General features: G+C 38.2%; 1 protein-coding gene across 23 annotated transcripts in view; it reads right to left on the bottom strand.

Annotated features, from left to right (window-relative positions):
* The window catches only part of PAM (peptidylglycine alpha-amidating monooxygenase), a 212775-nt gene that overhangs the window by 113417 nt on the left and 86721 nt on the right, over positions 1 to 12637 (bottom strand). For 22 of the 23 annotated variants that reach the window (XM_038401384.2, XM_038401392.2, XM_038401389.2 and 19 more), the window contains one exon: positions 2810 to 2867. In XM_038401384.2, coding sequence (XP_038257312.1) covers positions 2810 to 2867 — 58 coding nt within the window. Of the gene's footprint in view, positions 1 to 2809; positions 2868 to 6171; positions 6177 to 8710; positions 8716 to 12637 lie in introns of those variants that run through there. The other variant, XM_043514223.1, reaches the window with a different exon arrangement.

Below are 12637 nucleotides of genomic sequence, written 5' to 3'. Positions count from 1 at the left end.
CAACAAGTTCTAATAAGCATCCAATCTTGACATTTTGACCCTATCCCAAGAACATTATACAGTGAATGGGCAGTGTCTACCAGAATATACATAGCTATCCCTAAAAAAGGCCATCTAGAATAACTCTCACAACAGCTCATTATGAAGTTCATCTTCTAACAGAAGTCTGACGAAGAGTTAACTTATAATTCCTAGTCAATATAGTCTATGGACAGGCTCTGGATCAGGTTGGTCAATCTAGACAGAGGACTCTTGTGGCTTTTATCTATGCATAACATACACTGGATACAGCTGCAAGTGTGACTCTATTGCTTCCAACTGTTTTATTTTAGAATGAGATATGGTGGGTGAGATAACATCTTTTATTGGACCAACTTCTGTTGGTGAAAAAGATAGGCTTTTGAGTTCCAAAGAGCTCTTCTTCAGGTCCAAAAAAAAGGATATTACCCACCCTGTGTCTTTCATATCCTCGGACCAACACGGCTACAACACCACTGCAAAGAGCAATGGAATATATCACATTTTATTTTTAGAAAGTAAACTTTGCTTGTAAAATGTAATATTTTATTTTGGGAATCTAAATTATGATGGTTGCAGTTTGAGAATTTTATTTCTGCTGATCCATTCCCTCTTGTTCTCCTGGATATCAATTGGCATCTGGAGCAGTTTCTTTTTGGTGGATCTATACAAGCTTTGCCTTGCCTTGCCCCATACTCTATGTCACTGATTGATTGAACTGTGAGTTTACACAACATGCCTAAAAAGAGCAGTGAAGACATGGCACCACAGGCTGTGTGGGTTGTTCAAGCACACCAGGGATACTGGATATGTACTATGCTATGTTCAATGCTATGTTTAGTCAATGTGTCTATATCGAAGCTAATGCAGGTATGCCAAACTGGGCTGCAATCATACTTTTCACTGCAGTGTAGACATACCCCTAGAAGTAGGGATAAATTGGCCCTTTTGTTGCACACAGGAATATCCTCAAGATTGTGATCTTAAACAGAAACCACGTGAGGAAAAGGGAAAAAGTCTCCGTACTTTGCTGCCTGCTGGTATATGATCGAACTCAAATTGAAGAAAAAGAAGGCATTTTAAGGAAAATGAGAATGATAACATCTGTGGAGGCAAGAGCACTAGAGACCTAAGATGCCCAAAACATCAATACAAGGCAGATATAGGAATATCATTGTGCTATTGAAATCGCCCATACACATCACTAAACTGCAGTGAATCATTCTAGATGGTGGAAATTGGAATTTCTAATTCACCTAAGGCGCTCACCTATTACACATCCAGTTGTAATAAATGTATGTTATGGAACAAGTGAAACAAAGGGTTTAAACCATCTAAAAACAAGAAGAGCAATTCCTCAGGAGACACAGGTATCCAAAAGCTATGCTTCTTCCTTTTTACAGACACAAAGCGGTTCATCTGGATGATCACTGACGCCTTACGTGATTCACAAGTACTGTGAATTCGCCCATGTTTGTATTTTTTTTTTTAAAAACCATACTGTTTGGTAAGTCACTCTTACAACAAAGCATTTCATACATATTTAATGCTTGTAAATACAAAAATTAAAAAAAAAAGTACTGCAAAGAAAAAAAAAAAAGGTTTTCACTGTATATTTCCTAAGAAAGGAACTGCTGCAATTTTGAAATTAATTGAAGTACTACACATAAACTTGCCTATCATCTAGGTTAATATCCATTTTTCTAATCAAACTAAAGCAGCACAGTCTACTACACACACTGTATGGCAAGTAATAGTTTATTAAAGAATGAACTACTTTGATAACCCTTTCATGCTTTTTTCTTTACAGGCATCAATCTCACAGCCACAAAATAATGCTGGAGCTATGGGCTGCTTTGCTTATTGACAGTTGCTACTTTATTTTTATTTTTGCTATGGCAGTTAGAACTATATAGCGTGAAAAATGTAAGCGTATTGTCCTATTGCAGATTTGTGGGTCAGTTCCTGTGGGGAACTCCATATGAAAATATACTCAGAATATGCCACCAGCAACTATATATACTTTTTAACCCATTTATTGATCACTTCATATAGTGCACTAAGACTTGTTGTGGCAGAAGGAAGTAGAAAAATACAGGTGTTCTACCTTTACCATTGTTTTCCTCTCCCGATATTTACAATGCATCATGAAAATGAAACTAACTTCAGTCAAATGAACCATTTGCTTATCTCCTCCCTTTCATGAACAACTAGATTGTTTAGAAGCAGAGTGGAATAAAATTGAAGCTACCCAGAAGACAGACTGAACATTTGGTGCTTACTTTACTGATCTACTTATTTGATTTAAACACTGATACACTACTACTATTGTAGGACCTGTCAATTTATTTGTCATCTCATTCATGCCAGAATATATTTAAAAAAAAAGACTTTTTGCTGACAAGTAAAATCTTACTGTGCCCATTGTTGATGGTAAGTGCAGAAGATTTACTGCCTGTACTAGCAGGTAAATAAACAGTCTGTTCAGTAGAACGGAATTAAATATCCAGCCACAGACAGAAAGCCAATACTTTACAAATGGGACTGCTTGGTATTAGCTGCCATAGGCATCTGCATGCAGTTCCTTAACTACTATTATTCATAAATCTCCCTAGATACAGTTTGTTATCTTGACTCTAAATGGCTCTCTCTAGTTTGTTTCTGCATTAGGCATGATGAATGCATTTTAGAAACTCTGACAGTAAAAAATTAAGTTCCTTATGAGTCAAAGAAAGCTGTGGAGTGATTTCAGAAAGTCCTGATCAGGTTTTTCCCTTTAGCTCATACTCACCTACATAGGCTTCCTCATCCACTGGCAGATGTAATGACATGCAGAGGTAGGTATCGGACTATTAAAGAAACAAAAGAATAAAAATTATCTTAAAATTGTACCTTGTTAGAATGGAAATAAAATAATTCTAACATTGAAACTTTGCTCTATTGATACATGGGAACAAGCAATTGTCCAAACTTACAGCCTCATAAACCTGGCCATGGAAATTATTTGCTAAGGCTATCCAAAAAAACAACAGCTAAGAATATAGAGTAAGGGAGACTTCTTACTTGCCTTCTAATCCAATCATACAAAGTAAATCAAAGGAGCACACTAAATAACACACCACCTTATTGGACATTTGAATATGTTTTCTCTATTTGACTATAATTATAACTTACTGCATTCTAGAAAACAGCAGTAAGTCATGGCTAGATATACATCTACCTGAATCAGTAATTCTTTGCTTGTCCCTAGACTTAAGTGGTCTATTTCTGCCACGAAGCACATTAATATTGAAAACGTGTGCTAGAGCAGCAGCAATCTAAAAACTACATGTTCTTTTTTAATGCATGCACCTCACTCCAATTAGAAAAAATTGGAACTATGCCAGAGCACCAGGAAAAGAATATACTCCTTTAAAAAAAAATAATGGAAAAGAACAGAAGCAATACAAATTATTATTTGCAGTTCTCTTCAACTGTTAATTGTACAGAACCATCACTTTTCAAGAGCAATTAGGTCACTGCTTCCATGAGACATGAGACTGGTCCCATGAGATGCAATAGGAAGTCCAGCCATCACATGTAATTCATGGTTACCATCTTCAAGTCTGTACTGATACTTTTGGGGCAATAAAACATTTGTTTTAGCATGAAATGCAAATCACTTAAAAATTGGAAGTGCTCAAGTAGATACTTCAAAATTAAACGTGAACTACTACAACACCAGTTGCAGTACTGTGAACCCAAGATAGTGGCCCTGGTCAAGTATCAACAACTGCTTTTGCAGTTATGAACAACTTGGATCATATTTTCAGAGATGCTGGGTACCCACAACTCCAAATGAAGTCATTGGTAGGGAAGGAGAGGGGTGGAAAGAATGAACAAGAACAATGCTAAAAGAAGTTTTTCTTTATGAAAACCTAAAGCTTCCAAAAACCACCAAAAGATTGCATATCAGTCCTTTTGACGTAAAAGCTATCATCATATTTTAAAGGCAGGTTGCCAAATCCATTGTTTATCCTGAGGGTTCAGACTGGATTTTAAAATCATCAAAAGATCGACTGAATTAAAAGGAAATTTTTGGATCCCTGTCAACCTAATAATATCAGGAGGCTCATCAGTAGAATGGGCAATAACCTACCAATTCAGAGCATGGGGTATGCTTGCTATGGTGTGTGAACTATGCTGCAAAACAGAATAATGATGTGATGGACTGCACTGATTAATTCCTCAACGTGAATTAAATAGTCAATCCCATCTTTGCCTGCCGGTTATAGGACAGGCGCCATAAAAATAAACACTGTCCAGCAAAAATCACAATTAATAGCAATGCTCTTTTATAAGATCTTGGCCAAGGAGACTGTATGATGTATGAGTTAGTTTGTTACCATGGTTTCTTTATATCCCAACAGATATCAGTTTGTCTCCAAGGCCAACAATATAATATTTATATTATGGTATCAGATGAGGAAAAAAAAAAAAGATATCATTCACTACTGCATCTTAACATGAACATTTTATAGGGCATAATTTCTTGAGAGATCATCTATTTTTATTAGACTAGCGCCCACAAGCTCCAGTAGGACAGGGGCCTCACTGTGGTAAGCACTGTACAAAATACATAGCAAGATAAAGTTTCTGTCCTAAAGACCTTACAATATAATTTAAGACAAAATAGAGCAAACATGCCTAAATAATAATCAGATATAACCGAGGAGGAAGGACAGGTATAATATTGATAAGACTATGTGGTTACATAGATCAGCTATGTACACTATTAGATAAGAAAAGGCAATATGTTAAGTTGTTTTGTCTTTTGCTAGGAGCTAGGAAAAAGGAGAGTGGGACAAATGATACAGCTGATGTTGGGTGTGGTTATATATTCTAGCTAGGTGCCTTTGTGGAGTCAACACTGAAAACATAACTCTCAAAGGACCTGAAAGAGCAACACACTCTGCACATTACATTATTTTAAAAACTTCAAGTAAATCAAGAAACACTCTGTTCAGTGTTTTGAAAGTCAACAAGAACAGGTAGAAGCTGAAGTCAGATAAATTAAAATATAAAAAAAGGCACAAAATGTTAATAGTGAAAGTGATTAACCTGTGGAACAAACCACCAAGGGAAGTGGTGGATTCTACAAATCAACACTGGATGCCTTCTGGAAGACATGATTCAGCCAAACACAAGTCATTGGACTCAGTACATTGGTGAAATTCTATGGCCTGTGTTACAAAGGAGGTCATACTAGATGATCTATTGGTCCCCCTTCTGGATTAAGAAATATATGAATCCATAAACATCATTGGAAATTAAGGGGCATTAAATTGGGTGGTGTGATGTTTTACTACCTGAAAGGGGGTTTCAAAGAGGATGGCTCTAGACTGTTCTCAATGGTAGCAGATGACAGAACGAGGAGTAATGGTCTCAAGTTGCAATGGGGGAGGTTTAGATTGGATATTAGGAAAAACTTTTTCACTAAGAGGGTGGTGAAACACTGGAATGCGTTACCTAGGGAGGTGGTAGAATCTCCTTCCTTAGAGGTTTTTAAGGTCAGGCTTGACAAAGCCCTAGCTGGGATGATTTAACTGGGACTTGGTCCTGCTTTGAGCAGGGGGTTGGACTAGATGACCTTCTGGGGTCCCTTCCAACCCTGATATTCTATGATTCTATGATTCTATGTACATTTGTTTCAGCTGCTGTTGAATCACAATGGTGATTCTCTGCCCTACTATTACAGTATGTAACCAAGTAGTAAAATGTCCTGGGCAAGGTTTTCATTATTCTATACACAATCCAATCTAACATCACACACATTCACACCCATTCTTTTTTTACACTTATTCTCACAATGAAGTGTTCTATATCTTAGCATATTGCCACAGACTCTTAAGTAATCTGTCAGAAAACTCAGACTCTAACCTACTGAAAACAGATGACACAGTAAAGGAAGGAATTAATCACAGTCATTGCTTTAGGGTCTCTCACTCTGGTACATTGACAGTCCTAAAGCAACAACAAAACTTGAAGTCTTAGAATCATCAAGTCATAGAAATGTAGAGCTGGAAGGAATCTAAAGAGATCATCTAGTTCAACTCACAGTGGTGAGGTAGGACCAAGTAAACCTAGACCATACCTGACAGGTGTTTGTCCAACCTGTTCTTAAAATCCTTCCAACGATGGGGATTCCAAAACCTCCCTTGGAAGCCTATTTCACTGCTTAACTACCCTTATATGTCCCCCTCCCTCAGTCTTCTCAAGACGAAAGATGCCCAGTTTTTTTTAAATCTTCTCTCGTAAGTCAGGATCTCTAAATCTTTTAACATTTTATTCACTCTCCTCTGGATCCTCTTCAATTTGTCCACATCTTTCTTAATGTGTGTCCAAAACTGGACACAATATTGTATCTGAAGTCTCACCAGAGCCAAGCAGAGCGTGACAATTACCTCCCATGTCTTACACACAACTTTCCTGTTAATACGCTCCAGAACACTATTAGCCTTCCTGGCAACTGCACCACAAGATAGGTCTACACTGCAAAGAAAAACCCTCAGTGCTGAGTCTCAGAGCCTGGGTCAATTGACTTGGGCTTGTGTGGTTAAGGCTGCAAGGCTAAAAATAGCAATATAGATGTTTGCAGTGGGGCTGGAGTCCAGATTCTGAAATCCAACAAGGGGGGAAAGTCTGAGAGCTCAGGCTCCAGCCCAGGCCTGAACGAATACACTGCTATTTTTCTTAATATTGATTATGTTAAGTATCTGGTTTACAGTTTACCTTTTTAGTGAAGACGAGCAAAACGGGCATTAAACACCTCAGCCTTCCTGATGTCTTCTATTAGCTCTCCTTCCTTGCTAAGTAGAGGACCTTTAACTTTTTCCTTTGTCTGTCTCTTGCTCCCAATATATTTCAAGAATCTCTCCTTATTGCCTTTTATAACCCTGCCAAGGAGTAACTCATTTTGTGCCTTACCACAAATTTTGTCTCTAATGTTTGTGCTCCTCCTAGCAATTTGTTCATGTTCCCACTCTTTGTAGGATTTTTCTACAACTTTCAGGTCATTAAAGAGTTCTTGATGGAGCCATATTGCCCTCTCACTATTCTTCATATCAAAATAGCTAGCAGTTGTGCATTTAATATTGTCTCCTTGAAAAACTGCCAGCTCTCCTGAACTTCTTTTTCTCTTGGAGGTGCTTCCCATGGGACCTTACCTTCTAAACCTCTGAGTTTGTTAAAATCTGTTTTTTTTTTTGTTTTGTTTTTTTTTGAAGTCCACTGTCTTTATTCTGCAGCACTCACTCCTTTCTTTCCTTAGAATCATGATATCTTTCATTTTATGATCAAATCCAAATTGCTTTCAGCCTTTAAATTCGCAACCCCATTCCTTCTTGTTAGTCAAAATCAAATCTAAAATGGATGTCCCCTGGTTACTTTGTGCACCTTCTGAGACAAAAAGTTGTCCCTGATAAATTGCAAGAATTTATGGGACATTTTGTGTTTTATGAGAATATTGCTCAACTTCTCTCTTTTGTTATATAAAGCAACACTGGGAACTGTCCAACTAAGGAATGCTTGCTGCAGACAATGTGCTGTTTGGAGACAGAGCCTCAGCGATACCATCCCATCCCCTGATCTCCCTCAGGCTCACTCATCCCATCCCTTACTCTTCTTAATCTCTCACTCTCCTCTGACTCTTCCCCAAAAATGCAAAAAACTTACTTTAGCATCTCTCTCATCTTAAAAATCCTTGACCGCACTTGCCTCTCCATCTGCCATTACATTTCCCTTCTTTCTTTTCATCTCTAAGTTCATTGAATGCACTGCTTGCAGTTGCAGACCTCTTCCACTATTCCATCCCTGGACACTCTCCAGTCCAGCTTCCACTCCTTGCACTCAACTGGAACTGCTCTCATTAAAATCTCTAGTGACTTCTTAGTCAAGTCTCAGAACCGGTACTCCATCCACATCCTCCTAGACCTGTCAGCTGCCTTCAAAAGTCAACCATGCTCCTCTTCTTGAAATCTTGTCCTTCTTTGCCTTCTGTCATAGGTTTGCTGTGCAAAAGAGGTCACCAATACAAAAGTTTGAGAACTGCTGACTATCTCAAATACAGGTCCACCTTCTTTAATGAATAATTAAGTTATACTTTTTGAGATGTTCCACCACTAAGTTATCCCTACTGTCATTTTTTCTAGTGTTGGTGTGAGCTGTGGGATATCAGGGATTGAAAGTTTTTGCAGCTGTGTATTTTGCTATAAATGGGAAATAACTGATATCAAATTAATATGGTCTATTACTTGATATGCCTCCATATTTGTTTTTAAGGTGTTGTCACTTTTCAAGAACTTGAAAAATTCTTATTATGACAGAAACCTTTTCATATATTTGCATTTCTAACCTAGAGTACACCACAGCAAAAGAAGAACAGAGGGCCGCCCACATCTTGAATACTGTGTGCAGATGTGATTACCCCATCTCAGAAAAGATATATTGGAATTGGAAAAGGTTCAGAAAAGGGCAACAAAAATTATTAGGGGAATGGAACGGCTTCCATATGAGGGGGGATTAATAAGACTGGACTTTTCAGCTTGGAAAAGAGATGACTCAGGGGGGATATGACTGAGCTCTATAAAATCATGACTGGTGTGGAGAAAGTAAATAAGGAAGTGTTATTTACTTCTTCTCATAACACAAGAACTAGGGGTCACCAAATGAAATTAATAGCCAACAGGTTTAAAACAAACAAAAGGAAGTATTTCTTCACACAATGCACAGTCAACCTTGGAACTCTTTGCCAAGGGAGGCTGTGAAGGCCAAGACTATAACAGGGTTCAAAAAAGAACTAGATAAATTCATGGAGGATAGGTCCATCAACAGTTATTAGCCAGGATGGCAGGGATAGTGTCTGCAGACTCTGTTTGCCAGAAGCTGGGAATAAGCGACAGGGGATGGATCACTTCATTACCTGTTATGTTCATTCCCTCTGGGGCACCTGGCATTGGCCACTATCGGAAGACAGGATACTGGGCTAGATGAACCTTTGGTCTGACCCAGTATGGCCATTTTTATGGACAATGGAGCACAACTATATACAATGTTCTCAAAAGATTAATACACCATTAGCCTGCAAAGCTAAAGTTAAACAACCTAACACACAGCTGTTTGAGTCAATGCTAACCTACTTGCAGTTCCACATGCCAGATATTTTACAAACAGTGATTGGGAAATCCACTGGGAAAAAAAACCCTACACCAGACCACCATAATTACATGTTTCACCTTTCACCACTTCCTTTTTAACTGTTCAGTAATATTTATGGATAGGTTATGAGTATTTAGGAGAAGGAAACAATATCTCCATACCAATGCAGTTGCTGGGCAGCAGTGCTGAATTCTGAAGAGAATACTTTGTGTAATCTCAAAGCAATTAATTCAGAAAATTAACATTCAACCTTGTTTCATGTTACTGGGGTTAATTGTGCATCATCTGTCTGCTTGGCTGCCATCATCTATCTCAGAAGTGACCGACCTTCAGTTATTTTGTACGTAGCTGATGTTATAATAATTGGGCCTACAAATTTATCCTAATTGTGAGCTCAACTCTGGGAAAGTGGATGTAAGTTTACAAAATGTTTCAGTAATCTGCAACAAATACTAATGGGGAAAAAATGCAAAAGGGAGTCAGACTGAATTAGTTCAAACTAAAAACCCTACTGATATAACTCAAGGATTGTGTTAAGATCATGTCTGATAACCAAAAGAAGTGTGGAAATCAATGAACCAAAATTTAGGGTCCTTAAAAGAGAAGACTTTAGGGAGAAATCAGCGACATGCAAGTGCAACAATTGCTGGCTGAAAGAAGGGGACGGCACAAGCTTCACCATCATGTCTGCCACTGTCTCCTGAGACTCCTGCATATACCATAATACCATTGGGCCTTCACTGTTTTGATCCCAAGAGATGTTCTGGCCAGGCTAGGGCTGCCCATTTTGGTTGAACATATTCCTGGAGGCTTCATCACATGACAATCTTTAATTAAAGATTTATCTTTAATTCCTGGAGATTCCAGGACAATCCTGGAGGGTTGGCAACAATAGGCCAGGCCAGCAAGAAGGACCCAGATGATATCACCTCCTCCACTAACTTCAGCTAAAATCAATCCACAACTCGGAACGTCAGATCCCCTGCCAATGAGTTCTTTTCCTTCCCTAATGCCTTATTTCTTCTCTTTCCTATCCCTCTCCTTTTTGCTTTAGTTTAGTAGGAGTCTGGCTTATCCAGCCAAGACTGCATATTCTGCAACACTGCTGTAAACCTGTGACCAGAAAGGCAGCTAAAAAGCAAAGCCCTAACCAGCCCAATGTTTGTACAAGTTTGCTAGGTCTTGAATTGCTAATAAGACCATTTGCTGTGCCTCTGTTTTTCAGCAATGAAACTGCAAGTCAAAGTCAACACCAGAGATAGAAGCTACATTTTCTATCTTTGCTGTTCTGTTCTCCACCTCTCTTACTATTGGACTAGTTTTGTCTTCTAGGAATGGGATTGGATTTTAACAACCGTAACAGCTCCTGCCAAAATAAACTAACTTTCCCCCCATGTCAAGGTTCCTTCCCCACTCTGAACTCTAGGGTACAGATGTGGGGAACAGCATGGAAAAACCCCCTAAACTTATTTTTACCAGTTTAGGTTAAAACTTCCCCAAGGTACAAACTATTGTCCCTGGACCTCATTGCTGCCACCACCAAGCATCTAACAAATATAACAGGGAAAGAGTCCACTTGGAAATGTCTTTCCCGCCCCGAAATCCTCCCAAACCCTACACCTCCTTTTCTGGGGAAGGCTTGATGAAAATCCTCATCAGTTTGCATAGGTGAACACAGACCCAAACCCTTGGATGTTAAGAACAATGAAAAAGCGATCAGGTTCTTAAAAGAAGAATTTTAATTAAAGAAAAAGAATCACCTCTGTAAAATCAGGATGGCAAATAATTTACAGGGTAATCAGATTCAAAACATAGAGAATCCCTCTAGACAAAACCGTAAGTTCCAAAAAGACACAAAAACAGGAATATACATTCCATTCAGCAAACTTATTTTATCAGCCATTTAAACAAAACAGAATCTAACGCATATCTAACTAGATTGCTTCTTAACTCTTTACAGGTGAAAGGGTTTTTCCTCTGGCCAGGAGGGATTTAAAGGTGTTTACTCTTCCCTTTATATTTATGACCCCCCAAATCACAGATAGGGTGAAACACTGGCTGTGATTTCTTCCTGGAGCTCTAGGAGAGAACAGAGTCTAACGCATATCTAACTAGATTGCTTATTAACCCTTTACAGGAGTTTGACCTGCATTCCTGCTCTGGTCCTGGCAAAAGACAACACAGACAGAGAGAACCCTTTGTTTCCCTCTCCTCCAGCTTTGAAAATATCTTGTCTCCTCATTGGTCATTTTGGTCAGGTGCCAGTGAGGTTGTCTTAGCTTCTTAACCCTTTACAGGTGAAAGTTTTTCCTCTGGCCAGGAGGGATTTAAAAGGTATTTATCTTTCCCGTTATATTTATGAACCCCACAAAAGGACATTCATTACCATCTGAGACACTGTCAAACAAGGGTTCCCACTCCCCCTTCAAAATGTTCTCTACACCTAAACAGAAAGGGAACAAGGGATTTTGTTAAAAATAAAGACTTATTTAATACTTAACATTTTAAATGCTTTAATTCTTTCCCTTCTTTTCTATATCTTTAATACAAGGTTAAAAGGATGTTTAATGGTGTGTTTGCTATAGTACTAAGCAGACTGATGTCTCCGTATACCAAACCCCGGACCTTGTTCAGAACTGTTTAATGTTTGACAATTTCCAGGTCTTGTTAACACCTTTGACTCACTGGGCCCATTTAATTAAAATTAATACAACAATGGTTTGTAAAAGCACTCTAGAATAAAAGGAAGTATATTAAAAGTAAAACATTTTTAAATGGATATTAGGTGGCCCGTAGGAAAGTTGTTCTAGTTACTAGCTGACAAGTGTCCATGTTAACAAGTGCCCTCTACCCCATCTCTCTCTCTCTCTCTCACACACACACACACACACTTACTTCATTCTCTTGTTTAGTCTCAGAAAGGTTGTGGAAGTGAGTCAATAAGAGGACAGTTAAAGCATTAATGCATTAAGAGGACAGTTAAATGACATTCCAGAGGTAAATCAGCTGTAATCCAGAAACTGTAAATTCACTTACATTGGGGAAAAAAAAAAATCTGTTGTTGCTCCCACATTCCCTGCAATAACATTACTTTTAATAGTAAGAGTTCAGGAATATGTTTGCCAAGTTTGTGATGCATCAGATCATATGCAATTTTGTCTGTAAATAATGTTTTTTTAAATTGAACTATTTTGGCATATTACTATTATTTGTGTCTAGAATGTTGGGAGCAGAACGGAAAATCTGTTCTTATGTATTTGAAAATTTCTTGTCTTGTTACTGTCTGCTCATTGGTTCACATTCTGAACATTTTGCCATAAGTGAGTAAAAACAGTCAGGAAAGGAAGAACTTAAGGAATCTCTCTACAGAAGTACTTAGAGAGATGTACTAAATTCAGGTCACTCTTGTCAGAAGCTGTATTAG

This window comes from Dermochelys coriacea, chromosome 5 (genome assembly GCF_009764565.3).
Source record: "Dermochelys coriacea isolate rDerCor1 chromosome 5, rDerCor1.pri.v4, whole genome shotgun sequence".
Classification (NCBI taxonomy): domain Eukaryota; kingdom Metazoa; phylum Chordata; order Testudines; family Dermochelyidae; genus Dermochelys; species Dermochelys coriacea.
The sequence above is the reverse complement of the archived record's forward strand: the minus strand, read 5'-3'. Positions and strand labels throughout refer to the sequence as shown.